The sequence below is a fragment of the Primulina tabacum genome, chromosome 8, assembly GCF_025594145.1.
Source record: "Primulina tabacum isolate GXHZ01 chromosome 8, ASM2559414v2, whole genome shotgun sequence".
NCBI classification, from domain to species: Eukaryota; Viridiplantae; Streptophyta; class Magnoliopsida; order Lamiales; family Gesneriaceae; genus Primulina; species Primulina tabacum.
Genome location: NC_134557.1, coordinates 36,054,920 through 36,065,843, shown reverse-complemented (window position 1 = coordinate 36,065,843; position 10,924 = coordinate 36,054,920). Strand labels below are relative to the sequence as shown.

The 10,924-nt window shown below is 33.8% G+C and overlaps 1 protein-coding gene across 1 annotated transcript; it reads left to right on the top strand.

The window, feature by feature from the left end:
* The first annotated feature begins 2,116 nt into the window (after positions 1-2,116).
* On the top strand, positions 2,117-9,398 carry LOC142553989 (uncharacterized). The gene is made up of 11 exons (XM_075664581.1): positions 2,117-2,645; positions 3,442-3,566; positions 3,811-4,255; positions 4,349-4,467; positions 4,665-5,448; positions 6,309-6,749; positions 6,956-7,144; positions 7,243-7,470; positions 7,838-8,186; positions 8,304-8,487; positions 8,604-9,398. The coding sequence occupies exons 1-11, from the start codon at positions 2,451-2,453 to the stop codon at positions 9,079-9,081; spliced, it is 3,537 nt and encodes a 1,178-aa protein (XP_075520696.1). The 5' UTR covers positions 2,117-2,450; the 3' UTR covers positions 9,082-9,398.
* The last annotated feature ends 1,526 nt before the right edge of the window (positions 9,399-10,924 follow it).

The following is a 10,924-nucleotide window of genomic DNA, read 5'->3' as shown; positions in this document are numbered from 1 at the left end:
TTATGTTATGTTAGGGAGCGGATATCCAGTCCAAGGACTGTTGTGATCCCTGCCGTCATAGTATTGTGGTTTAGTTTGATCAAACAATTTATGTTATGAGCCACTTGAATTAAACAGAACTCTACGCAAAATGATTTAAGATTACGATTATGTTGACAAGCATGAAAATATGATTTTATGAAAATTTTTATGCAGGAAGTCGCGTTATACGTATTTATGCTTATATTATGCTATGTACGAGCTATGTTTAAATTGTATTTATTTTTATTATGTATTACTTGTTATTCACAGTTTATGCATGCTAAGTCATTAGGCTCATTAGACTTGATCGATGTAGATGATGCAGTTGAAGAGACGGGAGGCGGTGACCAGTGAGCAGGTTCGGACTAGTGGCAATGCAAACCCAAAGACCTTGTAGTTTACGAGAATATTACTTATGCATGTTTAAAATTATTTACTCTGAATTTTATGCATTTATGTTGATGGCAAGTTTGTTGAAACATATTTACGTTATGATAGACTTTTTCAAATTATGGTGGATGTTCTAACTTGAGATTTTTATAGTTGTGAAATTTAAAATGATGAGATTTTTATATTAACTTTATTATATGATGAGTGGCGACCGTTATTTTATTTTAAAAGTTATGTTTAAATTATTTAATAAGAAAATATCAAATTTTTCCGTAATATTAAAAATAGTAGTATTTTAAGACACGGTTCGTCACAACAAGAAAATATACTCCAAGCATGATGCAGACCCCTCAATTAGGTGCCGCATGAGGAATTAAAAGATTTCGTGTAACCATTAAACGAGATATCAAGTTACGAAGAAATATACTCCCAACATGATATATCTATATATATATATATTCCGTTGATTAGGGTAAAACATGTGCACTTAACTGCACTAAAACTTCAAATAATAGTTTTCCTACGATAGTTAATTAAATCAAATTTAGTTTCCTATTATTCTAAAAAAAAATATTTTTTTTAAGTGAAAATGATCCACTGTTGCTTTTAAATGCTTGAATCATGCCACTTTAAGAAATACATAATAAATAATTATGAATAAAAAAAGGGCAGAATTTTTAAAATCAAAATCTTTCTATTTGTCAAATTTCCAATATATGTAATAATTATTCAAATGAATAAAGACACATAAGCAGGAAGGCACACATATTTTATGTATGACATGTGCACATTACATTATTATGAAATAATATAATTTATTACATAAAATTTGTATATTAATTATTAGATATAATTACGATAGTCCAAATGGGAAAGAGCACTTAAGTGAACACACTAGAGAGAAGTGGTAAACATTGTCATTAATTGGGCACATGCCTTTCTTTATTACTCGTGATGGACCCATGCTAAAATATATGTTTTTATGAGATGGTCTCATTAATCTTTATCTATAAGATCGGTCAACTCTACTGATATTCACAATAAAAAATAATACTCTTAGCATAAAATGTAATATTTTTTTCATTGATGACTCAAATAAGATATTCATCTCACAAAATACGACCCGTGAGATCGTCTCGCACAAGTTTTTTCAAAAATATTTATATGCAAAGTCAAAATTTTATTTATGTGTATACTATGCATGTTTTTAACTGTCATATTTTTACGAAAAAAATTTGTTTTAATTTTTATTTGTGTGTACATATATATTTAATTAGTTTTAAATTTGATTGATTATTTTTGTATTTATACTTTTTAAATAAATTTTATTTATGTGTATACTATGCATGTTTTTAACTATCATATTTTATATATCTGAATATACGAGTGTAAGTACACGTATATATATATATATATAAATATATATATAAAGTTATTAGGAAATTAATTTTAAAATAATAAAAAAGGGTTGTACATATATATATATATAAAGTTATTAGGAAATTAATTTTAAAATAATAAAAAAGGGTTGTACATCCAAACAATTCAAGCAAAATTAAAACGTGAGACCACAATTTATGGCCAAATAAATAAATTCTAGAGTACCGTTAGTCGCTAAGAAATGACGTGTCAAACTTCCCCTCCAGCTTAAGTAAATTATTATTATGAAGAAGTTCGCTACACGCTTTTTACACCAACAACAACACGACTCTTTCCTTCCGAAACACGAGTTTAATTTAATCCACCGGAAACAAATACAGAAAGCTAAAATAGCAAACGTACGACACAAAAACCCGTCTCATTTCACTCCACCGGCGCTACCTTTCGTCGAGCGTTTGTCAATTCCTCCACCTTCGCTCTCTCTATAGATATAGACATATATACGTATACACACGCAAGCACGTGATTTGTGTGATTGTTGGGATTCTTTGTTTTGTTTGAGATTTTGATCGTGTCTTGATACTGTCGAGGGGTTTTGTCGTGTTTGCTGCTGATTTTCGGTAATCGGATTGGTGTTTATTTGATATTTTGATCGGGTGATGGAGTCGCCGGAGAGGGGTAAGCCGGTGGTGGGAATAGCCATGGAAATCCCGGTGAGTGATGGCTCTTTGTCGTGCTCGCCGCCGACCGTGCCGACCTGGCTCCGGAGGCGACTCTCGGAGTCGAAGACGGCTTCACCGTCTTCTGTTCAAGAAATCGAAGCTAAGCTTCGTGACGCCGATCTTCGTCGTCAGGTTTTTTTTCTTTCTTTTTGTTTTTTTTTATTTTTATTGTTTGCGTCTTTCTTTCTCTCTCTTTGGAAATCGAACCGTTGATCATATTTACATGTCTTTATTATTGGCTTTTCATATTTACTTAGTAATACTCAGTTAAAAAAATTTCTTAATCCTAAATAGCTTTAATATTTTTGTAGGTTTGTGGTTATAATTCTGGAAAGAAGTTTATGGGTTTCTTTTTTTTTTAACTAACGATTTTTTGAGCTTTAGGTTCAGTATATTGTACGTATAATTTTCTGGTTCGATCAAAGGAAAACTCGGCTGCCTTGATTCCTTTTTAATCTTGAAAAAAGTCCCGCAACCGTTTTCCTTTATTTGAAATGTTTTTCATCCCTTAAACCGAATCTCTTTTTTGCACCTCGTGTTAGGTAAAAGTTGGGCGACTGGTACGCATTTCCCCCCCAATATAGTGTTAAAAAATTATCACGCATTTACCTTTCCGGAAATTCCTTTTTTCCACCCTCTTCAGTACGAATAAATGTTTGCTTGAACTCTTCTGCAATTTCTCTTACTGTGACGTGTGAATTTATGATTTTTGTTCCCACGGTTAGAAGCAATATACTGATTTTATTAAAATCTGACCTTTCATGGGTTTATCAATGTTTTTTTAGTTATGGATTGCTGAAACTGTGTAAATTTCACTTTTTGTTCATTCCAATTTTTTCATGGAATTCTTTACCTAATGTTGGTTTTGCTTTAGAATTGCGTAACGCGTGTTCGTTAACGTTATTGTTTCTTGTTGATTAAACTGAAGAAATTTTACGAGAATTTAGTAAGCAAGGCCAGGCCAAAGCCTAGAAGCCCTACGCGATCTTCGTGTCATTCAGATGATCTGGGACAGCGCCTCGAGGCTAAACTTCTTGCTGCAGAAGAGAAACGGTGAACTTTTGTTTCCCTGATTCTATAAATATAGTGCTTGATGCAGAGTTCTATCTCTCAACTGTATCCCATGTATTTAGATTTCAGACTCTTCTACTTGTCACATTGACGTCTGATTATACGTGTTTTTTGGTGATTTGATGAACTCTTTTACTGAGATTGTACATCATACATGCGTCTAGTACTTTGCCATCTAAACCCAACACAGCTCCCACGCTCATATTGTAATCGTTTGAATTTGTAGGTTGAGCATTCTGACAAACGCTCAGCTGCGCCTGGCTAAGCTGGATGAGTTAAGACAAATTGCTAAAACCGAGGCAGAAATGCGCTTTAAACAGGAACGTGATGAATTAGGCACAAAGGCCAAAATGCGAGTACAGAAAGCTGAGGCAAATAGATTGCTTATTCTCCGGAGTTATCGGCAAAGGAGAGCCTCTGTGAAGGAGAGGACATCTCAGTCATTACTGCGACAAATGGCACGTGAGAGCAAGTATAAAGAGCGAGTTCGAGCTGCAATATTTCAAAAGCGTGCAGCTGCTGAGAAGAAGCGACTAGGATTACTAGAAGCTGAGAAGAGACGAGCGCATGCTAGGTCCATGCAGGTGCAAAGGGTAGCCAATATCCTTACTCACCAGCGAGACATGGAGAGAAGGGAAATGAAGAATAAGCTCGAAGATCGACTGCAAAGGGTACTCATAATAGTTTCCAACCAATGATTTTCAATTACCTTCCTTTTATCCCATGTGGCCTCCATTTTAAACTTGAGATTTTATTGCATGAAGGCGAGGAGAAGGAGAGACGAATATTTAATGCAGAGAGGAAGATCATACAATAATGCTCACTTTAGTTGGAATTCGATGCATGAGCAGCAGGCTGAGATGCTTTCCATAAAACTAGCGAGGTACTTGGTACATATTTTTCTCATATTTGCTCACTCTAATTTCTTCAAACTTCCGTGTCAGGTATTCCAACATTATTTTTTATGCATCATATGCACATTTCCTGCAAGGAGGTGTTTATGACAGTGATGAATAGCTTAGCATGTTTTGCAACATAAACTTTAATTTATTTCATCTTCGGATGATATGCATGTTTTAGGTGCTGGAGGAAGTTCACCAAGCTGAGGAAAACGACTGCACTTCTTGCCAAGGATTATAATGATTTGTATATTAATGAGAAATCTGTAAAATCAATGCCATTTGAACAACTTGCTCTCGTTATTCAGTCACCTACCGTCCTTAGTACAGTTAAAGCGTTACTTGATAGGCTTGAATGCCGCTATAAATTGTTGCGAGGTGTTGGATCTTCCCCTAATTCTTCTAGTTGGGATGATATTGATCATCTCCTCAAGCGAGTAGGCTCTCCAAGAAGGAAAAACAGGCCCAGGAAAGCTATCTCTGGTGGACAGGCTAAAAACACAGGATTTTCTGGACAATCTGGGAATTCTCCCATATCCTTTTCAAGGTACCAAGTCAGAGTTGTGCTATGTGCCTACATGATATTGGGGCATCCAGAAGCTGTTATCAGTGGACGAGGAGAGCGCGAGACTGCTTTGCTAAAATCTGCTGAGAAGTTTGTACTGGAGTTAGATTTGTTAATAAAGATACTACTGAGTGGGCCATTACATGTTCCAAATGAGAAATTTGATGATGCATCAGTGCTGCGTCGAACCTTCAGGATCCAACTTTCTGTTTTTGATTCGGCCTGGTGCTCCTTTTTGAACAGCTTTGTGGTGTGGAAATCCAAGGATGCAAGGGCGCTTGAGGAAGATTTGGTCAGGGCTGCCTGCCGTCTAGAACTTTCCATGATTCAAACTTGCAAGATGACTCCTGAAGGAGTTAGTGGTCCCCTCTCGCATGATATGAAGGCTATCCAGAAACAGGTTATTTCGACCAACTTTGGAAGTGTTTGGAATTCATAAAATAAAAATGATAATTCACCTCTATTTTAGAAAAATAGTTTTTGGTGTTTCTGAACCCTAGATTTTGATTCTGCATTTACTCAATTTAATTTTAATGTCAAAGCTAGTCTCATGATTCTGATTTTCAAAAGTGATTATGTTCAAAAGTGATTATGATATTTTGGTAAATGAATGTAATAATTGCTTGACATTCTTATCAATAATATTTTTGTCTAATCTAAAATTACTCTTTACATTATCAAATATCAAATAAATGAATAGAGAGGTGTTATTTAATAAATTTGTGATTTTATTAAAAAAATGTATGTGAATCACTTATTTATCAAACACTCTATCTTAAAAATAATTCAGTTTTTCACTTTGATTTTCATACATTATATTTTCCCACTTTTTCAAAATCTATAAATTTAATCAATTCTACAAAAATGCAATATTTCGCAAATGAGCCCTTTATCTTGCACTCAAATGAAAAGCAAGTTGCTAGCTTCTGCTGAATAATTTGTATTTATCATATGATTTTGATCAAGATGCTTGAGCATGAATATTTTGTTCTGAACTTTTATTGGAAATCAACAATTCAAATTTTGATTTTTTTTTTGCGTAACACGTTTAACGTGTTCAAAGTTTTAGTTTGTTTGCGCAATACTTGTAACATGTTCAAAGTTTTAGTTGTAATATGGAAATAGGAAAATGATTATGGTCTGATAATGATAGCAGTCACCCAATTCAGAGGATTAGACACAGTAACTTAGATGATCTGTTGGGTAGCAAAGACTTCTGTTGTTTGTATTCATTGTTGATGTGACAATCCTTTGAAACAGGTATCTGAAGATCAAAAACTTTTAAGAGAGAAAGTCCTGCACCTATCTGGAGATGCTGGTATTGAGCGTATGGAAAATGCACTTGCTGACATGCGAATGAAATTCTTTAATGAGATGGAGAACAGAAGCTCACCCGAGCCATTAACCATAGCCATTGTACCACAGAATCCAGTTTCCTTTTCTTTCGGTAGCACAGATGATGCAAGTAGTACGTTGACTGCAAATGCACATAAGCAAAGCTCTGTTGTACGGTCTTTGTTTAGGGATGAAGTTAATGATAAGGAAGCTAATTCCTCCACTTCAAGAAACATCATTACTCAATCTTCTCTACAGAGTTTGGATATGGAGAATGTTGTGATAGTTAATGAATATGTTCATGGGGAGCGCCTTGAGTTTGCTGATAGTTCCAATTCTGTTGGGGAGTCCCGAAACAACATTATGGTCTGCGATCTCTCGACTTACTTTTGTGGATTACATTCCTCATTTTATTTAGTTTTATACATTATGACCTTTTAATCATTGAAAATGCTACTCATTTACTGTCTGCTAAGAATTCTGGTTACTGACTGGCCACCCTGCATCTAGATAAACTACCATATATTTTTCAGTTGCCTGAAAAACTATTTGATTGATCATGTCATGACCAGGCAAAGTTAAAACAGACGATGGAAAATGCTTTTTGGGATGGCATTATTGAATCTGTCAAACAAAGTAATCCTGATCACACCCGTGTTGTGGGTGTAATGAGGGAGGTGAGGGATGAAATTTGTTCAATGGCTCCTTTAAGCTGGAGACAAGATATTTTTGAAGCTATTGACCTGGAAATTCTTGCTCAGGTATACATTCTTTTACATGTTTTATTTGCTTGTTTACCATCCCATCTGCTTTTTTGTCAAATTTGTTTAGCAGAATTCATTGTGCGTTTTTAATATAGGTGCTGAATTCGGGTAAATTGGATATTGATTATTTTGGAAAGATTTTGGAATTTGCTTTGGTCACTCTCCAGAAGCTTTCTGCTCCTGCTTACGAGAATGAATTGAAGGAAAAACACCAACAGTTTATGGCAGAGCTGGCTGAGGCATGTTGGGCCAGTGATAGTTCTGAGAATTCAAATGTTATTACTTTAATCAAGGGTCTGCGCTTTGTCCTGGAACAGATACAGGTTCTTCCTTACGACACTTCATGTCTTGTACTTGTGTTTTGATCTTTATATATTTTAAATTTCTGTTGAGATCATTTGTCTATCAAATGAAATGGCTCACTTATGTCCTGACCTCCAATTAGTTACTCCTAACCAAGATTTAAGTCGGAGAAAAGTAAGACGTAGTTGCCAGGCTTTTTCTTTGGGACAACTCAGTGGTTTTGTTGATATCTGATCTGTTACTATCCCCTATATGCGAAAGATAGAAAGAAATAAAAACTGGTGGTAGGATAGGCAAAAATTTGGCCTAAAGCTAGTAATTAGCTAGCACTGCATGACATTTTCTTAACATTTTCTCATTATGGAACCATTGTGACTACTTCTGCAGGAACTGAAGCAAGAAATTAGCAAAGCACGTATAAGAATGCTGGAACCATTCTTGAAGGGACCAGAGGCTTTGCGTTTTCTTGAAAAATCTTTCACTAGTCATTTTGGACTTCCTTCCAATGCTCTAAATGCTTTGCCTTTGACAATTAAATGGCTTTCATTTGCAAGAGATGTCAGAGATGAGGAACTGAATGATCACCAAAAATCAGTTTCAGAGTTGACGACGAGACCGGAGAGTTTGTCTAATTTCCTTCCTTCTGCCACTCTCCGAACTGGTGGAAACTTTTTAGTTAAAATGAGTGGAAAGCAAGTTGATGCATCTTCAACCTCCTGTGATACAAATTATTTAGGTTTGTATTTGGGATTAGGTTTCTATTCTTTTGAATCACGTAATCGTAACCTCGTTGAATGTAATCCAAACGATTGTCAGTTTTCATCACATGTTTTTCTTTACTTTTCTGCTCCAGAAATCATCGAGTTAGAGCACAACCAAGAGGAAGTTGGTTTGTTGGTGAGGCTAGGTTTACTGAAGTTGGTAAGGCAAATTCTCGGTTTGACAGAAGGTGAAGTACCTGAAACTATGATACTTAATCTCTCCAGGCTGAGAAGTATCCAATCTCGAGTTCAGAAAATTATCGTGATGGCAACGAGGTAGGTTTCATGATTCTCCATTTTGATACTTACTGTTGTCTAGGTTTTATTTTCTTATTTTTGTTTCCCTGATTTTCTCTCCATCTGCTTATGGGTTTTTCGAATTTTTTATGCAGCCTTCTTGTCTTGCGACAAACTCTTGTAAGCCAACGAATTGTTACCAGCCAAGCTCACATGGATAGCATACTTTCAAGCACTGCCAAACGACTTTCCGAGTGTCTGGACTCTGTAGCAGATGCTGGCATCCAAGATATCATTGAAATACTCAGCTCAGCGGTAGAGAAAGATGACAAACTGGTAGACCCGAATAATGAGTCAATGAAGGAAATCATGGCAAGGATGCTCAACAAAAGCCTGCAAGAAAACGACCCTGTTTTTACTCGAGTTTCACGGGCGGTATATCTTGCTGCTAGAGGGGTTGTGCTCGGAGAAAACGTAAAGCAAGGAAGAGAATTAGCAGAAATGGCGTTACAGAAAGTTGGAGCAACGTTACTCCTGGATGAAGTGGTGCAGGCTGCATCAGTGATAGCTGTGACAGCCAAGGTGTCAGTTCTTGTTCATGGTCCCTGGTATGCAAATGTACTGAAACAGTAAATTGTTTGTCACAGACGTACAGATTGTTATTCTTAGCTAAATATGTACAAAGTAAGTTCCAGATGTGAATACAGACAGTAGTTGATGTGCATATACGGACCACCGAACGAAATATGTCGTTGATTAAGAGATGTGGACTGTGTTTAGTAGAGGGTGGTATGGTGACTTCATTTGAAACTATTTAAACTAAATTTCTATGTAAATAAATGGTTTATAAGTATTTGTGTCTACCAGCATCTGTGATGAATTTAAATGGCGTAAATTTGTACAAATAATTTCTTTTTTATTCGAAATTCGGATGCCTATTGTATTGTTCTTTCCTTTTTTCCACTGGGTTTTGTCCCGTTGTGAAGGAATTTTATAAAAATGATGTGTATATATATATATATATATTATATTATATTATTAAATATGAGATCTAATTATTTTTATGAATTGAAAATAATTTCGTATTAATTGTTTAATATTATTTGATCGATTTAAAAATAATAATAATATAATTAATGCGTGTGTATTTTTTATTAGTATATATAATTTTTGTGGGTTTGTCAGCAAATTTTGGTAAACTGGTGTGTTGTGTGGACTTTTGTCATCTCTTAAACCTATTTTTGTTGGGAAAAAGTAAAAAGAAAAACAAATGTTCGGTAATTTACTTACCGTGAAAAGTACAGACGAGTTATAAAAAAGCGTAAAAAATTTCAAATCTCACAGAATTTTATAAAGCGTAAAAAATCTGAAATCTAAAATGATGCAAGGAAAAAAAAGGTAGAAATAGATCAAATCAAACTGTTATATTATATGAAATTGCATGGTGTATATCAATTTTCAGTCAATCAAAATATAAATTGGTTTTAAAGTCAATCAAACCGTAAAAATTGGTTTGATTTAAGTTTCCGATAAAAAATCAAGTCAAACCGATCCAAACAGTAAGACACTAAAATTAAAAAAAAACATGTAATATTTTTTGTTAATATAGTGTGATTTTTCTTTGATATAGGTATATTTTATTTGATGTTTAGTTTGTATTTTATTATTAGTTAGCTTTTTAACAATCCAATTACTTTGGCATATTTGAGCCCAAATAAACTCAACTCCGAAAGTTTAGATTTTTTATAAATTACAAAATTTTGTAACTTTCGCATAAATATTTTAGTACTTTTTTTACTTAATAATTATTTTAGTTCACTCAACTTTTATATAGTGTCAATCAATTTTTTTTTTCAAATTACATATTTCACGCACTTATTTACTATGAAACTTAAAATTAGTCAACTAAGCCTGACCAAACCGAGCCGAACCAAATTTCATGGTTTGGTTTGGTGTGAATTTTTATTTAAAATTGAACTAAATCATAGTTGAATACTCCGAAATGGAAAGAGCGAAAAAAAATGAAAGGTTCATCATATTAAACTTGGACAAAAGATAAATAACCAATTTTTTAGATAAAATTTGAAGTATTTTTTTTATATTTTTTTATATAAATTTTAACTTTTATTTTTTTTTTAAAAATAATTATTAATTAAATATAAAAAATTTAAATATTAAAGTCATCTTTCTTTGGGACTAAGAGATGATATTTGATTCAACAACAAAAGTTTTAGTTCATGTAATTTGTGAGTTCGAGACTTATTTTTTTAAAAAATTGAAAATTTATGCTTTTATTCTTAAAATTTGTATGTTTATATGTTATTTAATTTAATAATCGATTTAATTAAAATAATAATATGTAAAAAAACTTTTTAAATGCTTGATACAATACTAAACATATTTAAGTTTGTAAAGTTTGAAACTTGATTATGATGTTTTGTCACGCTTCGCACTCTTTGAAACCTTGAGCACAAAC